Source organism: Aegilops tauschii, chromosome 5 (assembly GCF_002575655.3).
Source record: "Aegilops tauschii subsp. strangulata cultivar AL8/78 chromosome 5, Aet v6.0, whole genome shotgun sequence".
Classification (NCBI taxonomy): domain Eukaryota; kingdom Viridiplantae; phylum Streptophyta; class Magnoliopsida; order Poales; family Poaceae; genus Aegilops; species Aegilops tauschii.
This window is the reverse complement of record NC_053039.3, coordinates 357989960-358006277: the sequence shown is the minus strand read 5'-3', so window position 1 is coordinate 358006277 and position 16318 is coordinate 357989960. Positions and strand designations below refer to the sequence as shown.

Sequence of the window (16318 nt, the reverse complement as noted above, 5' to 3'; positions counted from 1 at the left end):
GCATCTACATCAACCCTATTGCCCTTCCGATGAAGCGTGAGTAGTTTACCTCAGACCTACGAGTCCATAGCTAGTAGCTAGATGGCTTCTTCTCTCTCTTTGATTCTCAATACCATGTTCTCCTTGATGTTCTTGGAGTTCTATCCGATGTAATCTTCTTTTGCGGTGTGTTTGTTGAGATCCGATGAATTGTGGATTTTTGATCAGCTTATCTATGAATGTTATTCGAATCTTCTCTGAATTCTTATATGCATGATTTGATACTTTGTATTTCTCTTCAAATTATCGGTTTGGTTCGGCCAACTAGATTGGTTTTTCTTGCAATGGGAGAGGTGCTTAGCTTTGGGTTCGATCTTGCGTGATTTCACCCAGTGACAAAGTAGGGGTAGCGAGACACGTATTGAATTGTTGTCATTGAGGATAAAAAGATGGGGGTTTCATCATATTGCTTGAGTTAATTCCTCTATATCATGTCATCTTACTTAAGGCGTTACTCCGTTCTTTATGGACTTAATAATCTAGATGCATGCTAGATAACGGTCGATGTGTGGAGTAATAGTAGTAGATGCAGGTAGGAATCGGTCTACTTGACACAGACGTGATGCCTATATGCATAATCATTGCTTTGGATATCGTCATAACTTTGCGCTTTTCTATCAATTGCTCGACAGTAATTTGTTCACCCATCGTGTTATTTGCCTTCAAGAGAGAAGCCTATAGTGAAACCTATGGCCCCCGGGTCTATTTTCCATCATATTTTGTTTCCGATCTACTATTTTGCAGCCTTTTATTTTCAGATCTATAAACCAAAAAACCCAAAAATATTTAGTTATTTTTTATTTCATTTTATCTATCTCTATTAGATCTCACCTTTGCAAGTGACCGTGAAGGGATTGACAACCCCTTTATCGCGTTGGGTGCAAGTGTTTGATTGTTTGTGTAGGTGCATCTATTGGGGACTTGCGCGTTTCTCCTACTGGATTGATACCTTGGTTCTTAACTGAGGAAAATACTTATCTCTACTGTGCTACATCACCCTTTCATCTTCAAGGGAAAACCAACACAAGCTCAAGAAGTAGCACATGTCCTGGCCATGGAGTCGCTGTCGTCGCGCTGCCATGGCGCTCCGCCTCGGGTCGCCGCCACGCCGCCATGGCGCTGCCTCGGGTCTCCGCCGCGCCGCCATGGCGGTCCGCTTGCGGCCGCCGCCGTGCCACCGTGGGGTGACGACTCTGCCCTGGAGCCACCGCCCGCCAGGGGTTGCTGCCTCACATCTTTGAGAGTCGCATGTGTTGCGACGTCCACGCGCGGCCGAGCACAACACGAGGCGGCCGCTGGCTCGGCGTTGCGTGTAGAGAGGTTGGTGAGAAGGAGTTGGCCGGAGGAATGGCCAGGGTTGAGCCCTGGTGATCGCCGGCGGCGGAGGGAGCAATCCTTCTTCTCCCTCTATCTGGTCCTCGTCCTCCACCTATTTTTCGAGAAGGGACACTTTATTACTTAAAATGTTTAAGCATTACACCCGGCCTCTACATAACTAAGATGCATACAGCCAACAAAGTCCTCACGACAAGTCAATATAAAAGAAGAAGGCGAAATACAAAGATGAATATCTGTATGACGCCTAAAGCATAGGTGGCCCAATCCTAAGATTATGCTGCCACCCGTGTTGGGTAAAAATATCCCTCGCCGCAGCCTCCAGTCGTGTACACACCTCCGTAAACAGGTCTCGATTCTCCACTCGTTGTAGAGAGGACCATAAACGAAGCGTCCCGGTACATCTATAGATAACCTGCATAAGAGAAGTACTTCTATCGTTAAAAACTTTATCATTTCTACATAGCCAAAGCGACCAAATCACGGCAAGCGCTCCCACCCTGAGAAGAATTATAAACCTGTGATCAATCCCATGTAACCAGTTGCCAAATATATTAGCAACACTACAAGGAGGATACAGGCCAGAAGCTATCTAGACGACTAACCATATAGAACGAGCCAATTTACAATGGAAGAACAAATATTTTATTGTCTCATCATGCGGACAAAATACACATTGCATACTTCCATGCCAATTCCTCTTAATAAGGTTATCTTTAGTAAGAATGACTCCGCGAAGAAGATACCATGCAAAGATTTTATTCTTAAAAGGTATCTTCATCTTTCAGATCTTCTTATTATTATCAACTGGCACGTCTGACTGGATCGAAGCTCTATACATGGACACCACTGAGAATTGTCCATCCGCATGTAGGTTCCAACAAAAGACATCGGATCCTTGTGACAATTGTACCGTGGTTAACCGATGGAGCAGTATGTTCCACGATTGGAGTCTAGGTCCAATTAAATCCCTTCTGAACGTCACATTTGGCGAAAATGATTCCAAAACCTTGGCAATAGTATCACCATTGTGACACACAATATTGTATAGAGTTGGATATTGTTCCTGGAGAGTAGCATTACCTAGCCACATATCATCCCAGAATCTAATTTCCGAGCCGTCCTTAATTGAGAAGGAACAATGGCGGAAGAAATATTTCTTCGTTGCCATTAGTCCACCCCAAAAATAAGAGTTCCCAGACTTCCAGTATACTTGAGATACCGCCTTAGAACCCACATATTTTCTCCTTAGGAGGGTTTACCATACACCATCATCCGTCGACAACTTAAACAACCATTTACCGAGGAGGACCCTATTCTTAACCTCAAGGACATGAATGCTCAAACCGCCTTGATCCTTGGGACGGCAAACCACACTCCATTTAGCCAGTCGACATTTCTTTCTCTCGCTATCTCCTTGCCAAAAGAATCTCGATAGGAAGTAATCCAATCTATGTAATACTCCTTCCGGCAATTGGAAGAAGGAAAATCATATATAGTACCATGTTACTTAGTACTGAATTTATGAGGAGCAACCTTCCTCCCAGAGATAGCAATTTACCTTTCCAATTGCTAAGTCTTTATTGTAGTCTCTCATCGACGTGTTTCCATTCAGCATTTATGAGTCTCCGATAATGTACCGGTATTCCCAAATAAGTGATCAGAAACTGACCCAATCCGCATCCAAACAGGTCAGCATACAGATGGGCCTCGTCGTGATCTTCGCCAAAACAAAACAATTCACTTTTATGGAAATTGATCTTAAGCCCTGAGAGTTGCTCGAATGCTGATAAAAGTAATTTCAGATTTCTTGCTTTCTCGAGGTCATGATCCATACATAATGCCTCGTCCTCCACCCGTTCGCATGGGTGAGGCTTTTTTTAACAAATCTCTTTGATTATTTGCTCTGGCTGACATATGGGTCTCAGATGTCAGTTAACGGTCAAACAACCGGTCAAACAAACGGTTTATTTAGGGGTGAGTCTGATCTGTCATAAACCGGATCAATTCTAAATTGCACGGTTTTTTTGGGTTTTTTCGAAACAGCCAACCACCTATTTTGTAGTTATCTAGAAAAATAATAATTAAAAACCGGTAGTTTTTCAGAACCCTCCTAGTAAGTACTTAGTAGTTTTACATTTTACAGCCGACGGCTTGAAGGATGGACTGACCCAAATTCCTTTTTTAGCGACTTGCATCTTGCCATTCGCTTTTCAAAAAGATTCCTCGCCGCGGCCAAAATGCTGGAATTGCCCGTGACACAAATCCAAACGCCCAAAAAATACAAAACAAACCACCCACTCCGCAAAATTCCCAAACCTCCATCCAACTCAGCCGCCCGGCTCGAACCCCAGCACCCCCGATGGACGACCACCAGGCCCAGGATCTCGTCAAGGAGCTCGTCCTCCGCCTCGCCCCCGCCGAATCCGGCGGCGGGGGCCGCGACGCGGGCGGCGCGCTGCGGTTCGCGCACCGGCTGCTCTCCAGCCGCCTCGCCCCCGCCGTCCTCCCCGACGAGCACGCGGTCGCGGAGGCCATCAAGCGCCGCCTCGCCGCCTCCGGCCGCCCCGACGACGCCCTCGCCTTCGCCGACCTCCACTCCAAGCTCTCCGCCCGATCCCGCCCCGCCTCGCTCTGGCCCCTCCTCTACCTGCTCGACTCGCTCTCCTCCCACCGCCGCGGGGCCGCCGCCTCCTCCTGCCTCCCCAACCTCCCCGCCGCCGCGCCGGCGGCGGCCGGGGGCAAGCAGGCCTCGCGGGTGCCCGGCACGCCGGCCGGCGGCGTGGTGCTGGTCTCCAAGGATCCGGACAACATCCGCGAGATCGCGCTGCGGGAGTACACCGAGCTGGTGCTCGACGAGACGGAGGTGTCGGAGGCCGCGCTGGTGCGCGACGTGCTCTACGCCTGCCAGGGCATTGACGGCCGGTACGTCCGGTATGACAAGGCCAGCGACACCTACGACCTACCTGAGGGCGTCCGCGTGCCGCGCTCCACTCGCACCCTGGTACGCAAGCTGTGTGAGGTCGGGTGGCTGTTCCGCAAGGTGCGAGGCTTCATCTCCGACAATGTAAGCCGCTTGCCCTCTCATGCCGCCACCGAGGTCGGCACTGTTGCTCAGGCCTTCTGCTCAGCTCTACAGGAGGAACTATCTGATTACTACAAGCTGCTTGCCGTTCTAGAGTCATATTCGTTAAATCCAATTCCAACACCTGGATCTGATTCGGGTGTGTCAGGCAATTACCTCTCACTGCGGCGTCTTGTTGTGTGGCTTGCTGAGCCTACAGTGAGAATGCGCTTAATGGCTGTCTTGGTGGATGGATGCCGTGGCTTGAGAGGCGGTGGAATGGCTGGTGCGATCCATGGGCATGCACAGCATGGGGATCCCATGGTTCAAGATTTTATGGGCCGTTTGCTGCGGCGAGTGTGCTCGCCACTGTTTGAAATGGTTCGAAGCTGGGTGCTTGAAGGTGAATTGGAGGATGTATTTGGCGAGTTCTTCATCGTTGGGCAGCCAGTCAAGGCTGAATCTTTGTGGCGGGAGGGCTACCTTATTCAGTCTGATATGCTACCGTCTTTCATTTCTCCGGTGCTGGCACAGCGGATCCTTAGAACGGGGAAGTCAATCAACTTTCTCAGAGCTTGCTGTGATGATAATGGTTGGGCTGAGGCTGCCACTGAGGCTGCAGCCTATGTTGGCACCACAACAAGTCGAGGTGGGCTTGGTTATGGGCAGATTGATGCTTTGGAGGCATTGGTGGTAGAAGCAGCCAAGAGGATTGATCAACGTCTGATGGACGTGATTCATAAGCGATATCGATTTAAAGATCATTGTCTTGCTATCAAGAGGTATTTGCTTCTTGGGCAGGGTGATTTTGTTCAGTATCTGATGGATGTTGTTGGTCCTGAGTTGTCAGAACCAGCCAATAGAATTAGCCCCTTCCACCTTGCTGGCTTGCTTGAAACTGCAATACGTGCATCTGACGCACAATATGATGACCGTGACATCTTGGACCGGATAAAAGTAAAGATGATGGATCACGGAGATGGTGATGTTGGCTGGGATGTCTTCTCCTTGGAGTATGATGCTAGGGTCCCTCTGGACACGGTGTTCACAGCTTCAGTCATGAAGATGTACCTCAAGATATTCAACTTCCTATGGAAGCTTAAGCGTGTTGACCATTCTTTGACCGGAGTCTGGAAGACAATGAAGCCTAATTGCATTCTTTCTTCTCCATTTTACAAGGAAGGGACAAGCATCAGGGCTCAGTTTGTTTCAGTTCTTCGGAAATGCCAAGTTCTGTTTAATGAAATGAACCATTTTGTGACCAACTTCCAGTACTACATTATGTTCGAGGTCCTAGAGGTTTCCTGGGCTCGTTTTTCAGAAGAAATGGATGCAGCAAAAGATTTAGACGATCTTCTCATGGGACATGATAAGTATCTCACTTCAATTGTGGAGAAGTCTCTCCTGGGTGAGCGATCCCTGGGAATTTTGAGAAATCTTTTTGCCTTGTTTGACATCATATTACAGTTCCGCAGCCATGCTGATAGGTGGTTTGAACGGATATACGAGTTGCAACTAAGGTTAGATTATTGCAGAAATAGCTAATGTCATCTTTCCCTCAAATCTTTATCACATCTACTGTTTGGTTTACTTTGAAGTTTTCCTTCTTACTGCAGGGGAAAGGGTAAATCGAAAACAAAAACCAAGGAAACAGGTTCATGGCTGGAGGGGGGCAGAAAAGCTATGATTCAACTCGCGGGGGAACTTTTTCTGAAAATGGGTGAAGATTTGGACAGCATTGCAAAAGATTATACAGCTTCTCTTGATTCATTTATATCCCAGTTGCCCCTGCAGCAGCATGTTGATTTAAAGTTCCTTCTCTTCCGTTTAGACTTCACTGAATACTACAGCCGTGTTTCGTCCAACAAATGAGTGTGTGCTTCTATTGTGGAAGAAATAGGTGTTAGATTTACTTTTTGGTTTGGATTTGTGAGGTATTCTTGTGTATACGGTAGCCCCACTGGTTGATATATTGTCAGTTCAACGGCATGAGCACATTCAGCTGTCCTGGGCTGTTGAAGGTAATTTCTAGCTGGGGTTAATACAAATATTCTCAAGTTATTCATCATTGCCAGTATGAGAAATGTCAATTTTGACCTTGTCGCTATTCTGGTGCAGATGTTTATCCACCGATGCCATGAAGTTGGAACCTGCATTATAAGCAATGTTAGCGTACAGAGTTGATGTAAGTTTACCTTGATTTGGCATTTGTTTTGGGTGTATCGGTACACATTTCATTTATCTGCTTTCGTGTTTTTATTTATTTAGATTGCACGGAGATTTATCCTTACCAGCTTTTCTGTAGTTACAAGAGAATGAGAATCTGATTTGGCTGGTTGCTGTGTTTGCTGGCTACCAAAATTGTTACCAAACTATCATAGGATCCCATGTCTACTTATAACTTACAAGGAGAGTTACTTTTTGGTTACCTTAATGCTTTATGTCAAGACATCCTGTTTTCTTTCAAAGATAAAAGTGTTGAGCAATGCCTGGCCGTTGGTTACCAACTTATCATACTAGTGATTTTATAACTGATATATCTGGAAACGGTCATATTTACTAATTTGTTTATGATAACTTGGACGGTCGTTTCCATGCTTAAAATAACTGAAAAAGTTTGTACGTGGCATGGGCAAGTTTAATCTGAGATGCATGGTGTGGGGACTGCACGTCCAATGGTATCTTCTGTTAACTGGGCACATCTAAATCGCTATGAAGACCTGAACTAGCTGCTCTGCTCTCATTTTTTTTCTTCTAGATTTGGAGTTCAATTACACACGTATATAGTACGTATAATAAAGAGAATTCAACCATTCCCGTAATAGCTTCAAACTGCTAATTTTGGATGTCACACCTCTGACAATGTATACGGTTTGTGTAACTGGCATGCCACTTGGAACTACCCTCTTTTCTCATAAGGCAGGCTACTTGGGGTTCTACTGCAGTTGTGTGCCAGTTTGATTTTTTTCGTTCATGATACACCATCTACAAATTGCTGTGCAATTTCCCACAATTACCGTTTTAGCACAGTATCTTTCTCTAATGCCCGCACGGTATGTGCCGTTAAATTTACATGTACCCGTGTTCTCTCGCCTGGTAAACAGGTCTGTAGCCATGTTTCCCATTCATCCGATCCATTGCTGGACAGCGTTCCCCAGAATGACATGGCTATTAGATCAAGTGAATGTTTGAGTTCTGAACCATCAGAACTAATATTGATCAATAGGAAATTGAGTCAGTTGGTCAGTTTATTGAATAGGACATCGAGTCTGTTGCCCTGCTATTATGCGGCAAACTTTGTTGGGCATACATGCCATTTCCCACGGATGTAGTGGTAGGTTTACTATATCTTTGTTCCTGGCTAGCTTGGTTACGAGGTTTGCAACCCACTGATCTTATTGTATTAGTTTGGTCTTTTGATCGGCGAGTGTATTGTGACATCTTCACATCTACATATCTGCTCAAAGGGCAGTGTCGAGTGTCGTCTGCAGGAGCTGTCTGCGAGTGTGAGTCAGTGTGACGATGAAAGCATCAAAGTTTCCAAAGTACCAAATGAAGTACTCCCTCCGTTCCAAAATAGATGACCCAACTTTGTACTAAGCTCCATAGTGTTCTTACCTTTCCCCAGGCAGCCCTTGAAAAAAGGGGCAGAAGTTCAAATACCAAGGACCCCAGGCAGCCCTTTTCATCAGCTGGAAGCCTTTTTGTTTCATCGGAGAATTTGTGTTGTTCCTCGTGAAAATCTACAAACATCCCGAGAATCTAAAAGGCCCTTAACTTTTACAAGAGCTAGATACGTGGTACTGTGCATTCCAGCATTAGCCCATGAACTCATCGAAAATGCGAAGGTGAACATGGTTGCACACAGTAAATTCAGAAAAAAATACTGGAAAAAATTAAACAAATCTGAAATTTCAGAGTATGAAACTTAGTCGACCATTCTATCTGCAACCATGGTATTCTTTGTGAAGAAAATACAATTGGGACCATACTATTCTTCAAACAGTGTTTTCTAGTATAGCTTTCATTTTGTCATTTTTTTTCAGATTACCACGGATGTAATTTCTTCGTGAAACTTCATACGCGAGTATACCGGTTGACTATGTATATGGGATGTGATTTTTTGAATTTACTATTCATAAAGGGAGCTCATGGAACCATGTTCACCAAATCCGGGTCCATGAACTCACAACATTGTTAGCTCCGCGCCGTGCTTTGGACCGCTTGTGAAGCTCCGAAATGGTCTGCGGTTTGGCAACATTACTTGGCTTTTGGCTTGCAGGTTCTCTGGGGCCCGACTGTGCGTCTGAAGATGTACGCAGGGACTCTCGAAGCCAAATCAAGAGATACAACTGTATTAACGGAATGGTGTTCTTAGAGAGCACGCAAATTGCGTGCCATAGTTTTATAAAAGGCAGAGTTAATGGAATGGTGAAGAAGGCTAAAACGACACAAAGGGAAATTTTCCTAGGAAATTTTGTATCCTTTGAAACTCCTGCGCAAATCTCTTTGTTCCCAACGACCTGTTGGCTGATTTGCCCTCAGCGCCGAGCTCTCGGCGGTCACCGTCTGAGCCGAGAAAGTGACATGCGTGAACAGTCACATAATATAGTCAGCAGAGCGACAAACGAAGGTTCATTAAACTATGTAAGCTTTGATGTCGGGCTCTTTCTTAGTCACCCAAGCGTGGAAAGCCCATCCAAAGGGACGAGCGAAAGGAAAACACGCTCGAGCCAGCACAACAATCACTAAGGCCGAGCAGAGCAGAGCCGCCCCGCGTCTCGGCCGATCGATGGTATCGGGGATATGGAGGAGCCAGGGCGCGACCCGGCCGGAGCTCGGGGAGCCCGCGCCATGGCCTCGCCCGACGCCGTGAGCTTCTACTGCCACACCTGCAGAGCCCGGTTGGAGCTCCCCGCCCCGTCCTCCCCCTTCCACTTCACCCTCTGCCCACGTTGCCGCCGGGACTACCTCGACGACTCCCCCGATCCCCACCACGCGCCGCAGCCGGTGTTGCCGCCGCCTCCACCGCCCCTGTGCGCCGTGCCTTGGCCGCCTGCCCCGTCCACCTCTTCCACGCCACCGCCGGTCCCGTGCGTCTCGTCGCCGTCGTCTTCCTTCACGACGGCGCGGCCGCGGACTCTGGTGTCCCCGCGCACAGGACCCTCGTCTTCCTCCACAGGACCACCGCCTGCGACGTCGAGCGGCAGCGCCGCCTCGCCGACCGCTCCCGTGTCGTCCTGCTGCCCCGAGCGCTCAGCGGCATGTCGGGAATTCCGGCTCCTTTGCTCCCACGAGGAGCAGCGCCGGTCCTCGCCCGCCGTCTCTCCCCTGTCGTCCCCATACTCCACCGCCTGCTCCTCCCCTCTGCTGGCGTCGCCGCCCCCGCCGCCGTTCCACCACGGCGAGCTACTATCCGAGTCGTTTCCTTTGACCTTGCGCTCCTCCACCGGCGAGGAGGCCATGTCACCGCCTCATGATCTGCTTCCTCCTCCGCCCCCGCCGCTGTTCCACCGTGGCGAGCTGCTATCCGAGTCGTTTCCTTTGACCTTGCGCTCCTCCACCGCCGAGGAGACCACGTCGCCGCCTCATGATCTGCTTCCTCCCCCGCCCCCGCCTTGGCTGCCGCTGGCGCCTGCTGGTACATGGGATGAATTCCTCTTCAATCCCTCCGACTCCGATGATGACAGCCCGCCACAGCCTCCGCCGCCGCCGGATGTCTCTCCCTACCACGCCATGTTCGACATGCCGCTCCAAGTCCAACGCGGTGGGTCACAAGCGGCGGCGGCGTCTATCGCCGCCAACGACAGCGTGTTTGAGTTCGACGCGCCGCTCCAACGCGGCGGGTCACAGGCGGCGCCGCCGGAGTCCATCGCCGCCCTGCCCACCGTCACCGTCACGGACGCCGGGCTGGACTGCGTCGTCTGCACCGACCCCCTCCCGCCTTCGGCGCCCGTGCGCCGGCTCCCCTGCGGCCACCTGTACCACTCCCACTGCATCGTGAGGTGGCTGTCCGAGCAGAACTCTTGCCCAATCTGCCGCCGCAGTATCCCGACGATCGCCTCCGATACAAGCGATGTCGCGTCGTCGTCGTCGTCGTCGCAGTCCCCCGGCGGGAGGCGAAGGCGATCTCTGCCGGTGCCAGGGGGGCGCCGGATCAGAAGGATCTGCAGCCGGCTGCTTAGGAACATGGAAATCGGCCGCGATCGTCAGACGAGCAGCAGCCGCGACCGCCAGACAAACAGCGGCGGCGGCGATGTGCATGTCTGATGGCTGCCATTGTCTGTCCTGCTGCACTCGTACGATCGTCGGTGCCACTCCCAGCTCGTTGCACCGAGATCATAGCTCGGCCATGTAATATTATAATTACAGAACATGATTATCGAGTGTTGATAAGTAAGTATGTTGCCTGTAGTTACAAACTTACAATGGGAGTTTCACACAATCCAAAGTTGCATTACGAAATCATTACATCTGCTGGGAGCCAAATGACTGGAAGAGGTGAGTGACAGGCCACCGAAAGATTTTTGGAGTTGCTTACTTACAGTTGGCTGTTTTTCCAATTCAGCAACAATCAGAATTTTGTATTTAGTCTTTGATGTGATATATAATTGGAGGAGGGTCAAATTAATGGCACATATCTATGAACTCTGTGTGTAGACAATTCGCAGCTCCCGGAGCTAGTACAGTCCAGCTCAAATTATCTTTGGGCAACGGAAACCCAGTCCCGAACCTTCTTAAAACCTAGGAGCCAATATACGAGATAAACTAATTACGACAGGGTACAAAAACAGCATACATTGATCGACAACCACTCAGAAAGAGCTCAAAAAGTGTTCGAGGTCTAGGCTGCAACTTCCATCTAATACGCATCAGAAGTTCAGAATAGCAACAGCAGAGAAACGGAAATGTTTGCCAAGAAAGTACTCTAGACAGAACGAGGATCACAAGAAAGCAAATGAGCAGCTCATCTTGAACCGCCAAATAAGTTGCCACTATCTCACCCAGGATGGGAACCACCGCCAGTATGCATGGGAACCACCGCCAGTATGCATGTTCGATTTCACCCTAGTAATTCTCTCGCCACATTAAGCTTCAAACATCGGTAGAATAAAATTCCTCCTAGGAATTGGTTTTGGATCAAAGAGGCCCTTTGAGACCTGAATGTTATTGACAAAACGCAACCTTACCTGGCCTCAAAGCGAAGCAGCCCATGAACAAATATGAATGTTACTGACAAGTATGACTTGCCCATGAACAAATATGAATGTTACTGACAAGTATGACTTGCCCATGAACAAATATGAATGTAAGTATGTTGTAGAGAAGAATGAACTCACAGCGGGCCCTACATGTCATGCCCAACCATATGGAATGCAGAAACCAACGCAATAATCGGTTGATAGGACAAGTGATTCAGAAGGCTAACTGCACATCATGACCTGTTTCATGTAAAAACCAGGCAAAAGGTAATTGAGAATTATAGTGGGGAAAAACAGCGTGTCCCATTTCACAAAAGAGAAAGAAAAAAAGCATGTCACGAGCACATGCCCATTTCACACCATCCAAAAACTGAAGTACCGACGCACTCAAACAAAAGCGCATGACAAAGAGGTTGGGTTGCCAGCTATGCATCATAAGTAGTAGTCATTTTGCTCGCAAGAACTCTTATCATCCTGAATGCGAAGTAAAACACACTATGTGACTTTTGCTTCATTGTCATTAATCAAATTTGTAGGATTCCGACGCTGAGACATGAACAGAGGAAGTTTCTCTTGTGCCCACAGGAGCAGCATCCGCAACACTCTCTCCACTAACCATGGTTTGTGAATCCTCCTAAGACATGAAAGGATAGTTCAGTGTAAGTACAGGATCCACGTACTTGTATAGACAAATCGCACAAGGCTACAGATTCCAAAGATAGTAGATGAAATAGGATTTGTTACATCAATGCCATCTTCTCGTAGTGAACAGCTTGGACTCACCCACAAATTCAAAGAGAATCACACTGCACTGTGAGGCGGCAATCAAGCTTGGAGTACATGATGCGCTTGCTTCAGGCATCATATATGTAACGCTCCGGCCATAGCCACCGGTTCCTGGCCGTTATGCCTGGCGGGGGATCAAGACAGACCCCACAGACTAGCACTAGTCTTTCCTGCGGACATTATCCTCACTCGTGCGCACCCGAGACCAAATTCCCGGTCGGTCACCCATCCTAGAATTGCTCCAAGTCAAGCACGCTTAACTTTGGAGTTCTTTTCGAATGGACTCCTAATAAAGGAAGGAATTTATTGTTGATATGAGTAGTCTATCATTCCTATTAAGCCAGGTTCTCACATACACCCCCACTCAAAGGAACCAACGTCCTCGTCGGCTCATCAGGAACGTTCCCTCTTGGTAGACGTATCTGCGTCCAGTCCGGCACATGTGCCATGCTGTGTGCCACAACGAACCACACACGCCATGCGCCGCATGTCCGTGCACCTGACCCGCACATGTCCATGTAACCGCGAGGGTCGGCTCTGATGCCAATTGCAACGCCCCGGTCATAGCCACCGGTTCATGGCCGTTACGCCTGGCGAGATCTAGACTGACCACATAGACTAGCACTAGTCTTTCCTGCGTACTTTGTCCTCATTCGTGCACACCTGGGACCAACTTCCCGGTCGGTCACCCATCATAGAATCGCTCCAAACCAAGCATGCTTAATTTTGGAGTTCTTTTCAAATGGGCCCCCGAAAAAGAAGGAATTCCTTGTTGATACGAGCAGTCTATCATTCTTATTAAGCCAGGCTCTCACAATATACAAGCTTCCTTAAGAATAATAATAAATGTTTATTAGTCCGACATCACATACCAGCTAAGAAATACCTGCCACTGAAGCTTTGACTGCATCTAGAAAACATAATATAAACTTGGTCACATGAGGACACTAGAATGGCTGATGGTCCATCAAGAAGAAAAAAGGAGACCAGTTGACCAGCATCACAGCCACTAGTCTTATATGAGTATCATGAAAAATAACATCTGGTTTTCTTACTAATTTTCATGTATCTCCACATCAATAGGTCGATAGCCTCCAAAAAACTCAAGGCTACAATCTCAATTCTTAAGTTAGCTGCAGCAGTAGGCTAAGTTGACTTAGGGAGATAAAATGCACCAATCTTGGATTTGCTTGCATGCTTAATGTTTTCATCAGTACCAAGTAAATCTCCTGAGGTATGCAAGCAGACACGCTGAAGCAAAACTATGCAAATAACTTATTTCTCCGTGTAATATACCCCATACAGTTGCTGCTAAACTAGAAGATTCTCTGCAACTTCAGTGCCATGGTAATCCGTTTCAAAAGGAAAACTACACAAAAGGAAACTAAGTACCATAATGGGAAAAACAAGGTTAGGGACAAGTGATAAAATGACTGGGTCAATAACACAAACACACACACACACACACACACACACACACACACACACACATAGTGGACCCAGGATGGGTGACTATTCAAGCTGAGAATAAAAGAGGGTCTGGAACTCAATCCACAACAAAGAGCCAAAGATAGCAAAATTTCATCGCTTAGCCTCTTGCTAAGTAGACATACTGCTAGTTACGTTCATTGGATTACATTCATTAGACGTAGCTTATGTCTCCACTGTTTCCATATATAAGTATATGAAACTAACACATGACCTTTTCACAGCACCAAAAACTTAAGTACCAACACATTTGTAAGAAAGCTCATCTCATGAGAAGAAGTACAGTATGATCAGTCCAAAGAGATTAGTTTTCAACTGGCAAAGAATTGGCCATAGGAAAGATCTCGACAACTTCCCTCGTGCATTTCCCATCAACTCTCTTTCAGCTTTTTCCCTAAAACTATCGAAGTCAACACTTATCTTATCAGATTATGCAATCACTCACGGTTGTCAGTTATGCAGCATATGTAGTGACTTTGATTACCAGGGAGTTGCCAAATCAAACATGATAGTGTGCTACTGTATCAAGACTTGCAATCAAACATTTTTTTTAATAAAAAACAGTTGACTCAAAGCACAGATTATCTACAATAATCCAATGCCCTCAAGTAATTTAAATAAAATAATCTAAGGACCAAACTTCTACAGACTTTACCAGGATCTTCAGGATAGGCTCACCTTGTTGCACACCAAAGAAGGAGGCCACGCCATGATGTAGGGATGTGCGGGGCTTACATATGTACTATCACCAAAGAGCTTGTTTAGCTTTGCCGTTTCCAGGCAGAGGGATAGCAGAGATTCAGTATGCTCATCATACTTAGTTGACAAATAAACAAAGCCATCGATAACCGCCTCAATGTGCACTGTGGGATCATCCTTAGTGGCATCAATAAATGTAGTGAGCAGAAAAGTATCTCCCAGAACCCATTTCTCAACACCATCATCATCAGCTCTCCGAAACCAAACATGAAGCGTTCCTCTCTCTGCATCAGAGAGATCTATGGCAACCATACATAGCATCCCATCCTTGGTCTGACCAAGTCTGAATCGCGTAGAGCTAATCTGTCCCAAGAATGGCGGCAAATCCACTCTGGAGAATTGCACTGTCGCAGTGTTGAGAACAAGTACATAGGGTCGACTCGTGTGTTTCCAATAAACGAATCCATTCAGCTGCGTGCCAGGGTAAAACTTGATAAAGTCGTGTGGCGGCGGCGGCGGCGAGGTCTCCACCCATGGGAAAACCTGCCACTCCCTTGTCGCCGTTGAGAAGACGGCTACGCAAGCCGGCGCCCGCCGGCGCGTGCTCTGGTGCTGGACACAGACCATACGGAACACCCGCTGGTCCTCTTCGGAGAAGACAATGTGGGCCTCAAGAGAGTCGGAGAACAGGATCTCCTCGGGCGGCCGGGGTAACAGATGCAGTGCCTGCGTGACAGGGTTGTAGGCAGCGATCTGGTGGGTGGTATCCTTGACGAGGACGACGTAGCCGCCGTGGAAGCTCTGTAGCTTCCACCCGAGGGTGGAGTCGCCGCTGTCTTCCGGGAGACGGGTGAGGAAGAAATCGGAACCGCGGACGGCGGCGGCGAGGTCCGGGTCGGAGCGGCTGCGGAGGGGGACGAAGGGAGGTACGGGGGCGCGGCGGGGTTCTCCGAAGAATCCAAGGAGCTGCGGCGGGTGGAGCGCCCGGAAGCGGCGGCGGAAGGCGGGGGACGAGCGGACGGCGTTGAGGAAGGTGCGGCAGGCGAGGGCGGCCCGGACGAGGCTCGGTAGGGAGGGAAGGAGGAGGAAGATCTCGCAGAGGAGGTCGTCGCTGATTGAGGCAATGGTGGTGGGTGTCGCCGGCGGGCGTGTCGCCGGCGGCGGTAGCCCTAGCTCGGAGGCCATGACGCCTGGAGAAGAGAGGCGAACCGCACGCGCAGGGCAGGGCCGGGCGGAAAATCCTATCTGCCGCTCGCTGCGGCAAACTGTCGACCAAACGAACACTTCGAGCGAGGAGAACGGTCTGGGATGGGCCGGCCTATTTTAAGCGTCGAGTATGCACCTATTTCAACCGGTTTTGGGAACCTTCTAGAAGGCCCTGAACCGGTTTTCCTTTATAGTTTAATCTGGTTTTTCACTTTCTTGTTTTTTATTTTTCGTTTTCTGATTTTCTGTTCTGTTTCTGTTTCCTATTTAATTATTTACTGTTTGTTTTTCCGTTTTTCCGTTTTTTGTTTCCTTTTTTCCAGTTTATTTTTCGGATGAAAAATGATCAAGTTTTCAAAAAAATGTTCCAAATTTCAAAAAACGTTTGAATTTTACAATTTTGTTCATACATTCTGAAAATGTTCGCATTTTCCAAAAAATCAGGAATTTCAAAAATTGTTCGTGTTACAAATCGTTCATATTAAAAAAAAATCACAAC

The 16318-nt window shown here is 48.0% G+C and overlaps 2 protein-coding genes across 3 annotated transcripts; one reads left to right on the top strand and one right to left on the bottom strand.

Moving 5' to 3' along the window:
* The first annotated feature begins 3693 nt into the window (after nucleotides 1-3693).
* Nucleotides 3694-6722, top strand: LOC109773865 (gamma-tubulin complex component 3). The gene is made up of 3 exons (XM_020332594.4): nucleotides 3694-5958; nucleotides 6055-6459; nucleotides 6557-6722. The coding sequence occupies exons 1-2, from the start codon at nucleotides 3737-3739 to the stop codon at nucleotides 6308-6310; spliced, it is 2478 nt and encodes an 825-aa protein (XP_020188183.1). The 5' UTR covers nucleotides 3694-3736; the 3' UTR covers nucleotides 6311-6459; nucleotides 6557-6722.
* Nucleotides 6723-11624: 4902 nt separating this feature from the next.
* LOC109773876 (uncharacterized) lies at nucleotides 11625-15859 on the bottom strand. 2 transcript variants are annotated; one of them, XM_040390420.2, is made up of 2 exons: nucleotides 14593-15859; nucleotides 11625-12274 (listed from the first exon to the last, which is right to left on the bottom strand). In XM_040390420.2, exons 1-2 carry the CDS (start codon nucleotides 15796-15798, stop codon nucleotides 12161-12163), a joined length of 1320 nt encoding a protein of 439 aa, XP_040246354.1. In that variant the 5' UTR covers nucleotides 15799-15859; the 3' UTR covers nucleotides 11625-12160. The 2 variants fall into 2 exon arrangements, with proteins under 2 accessions (XP_040246354.1, XP_040246355.1); XM_040390421.2 differs by having other exon boundaries at nucleotides 11625-11880.
* Nucleotides 15860-16318: the final 459 nt, after the last annotated feature.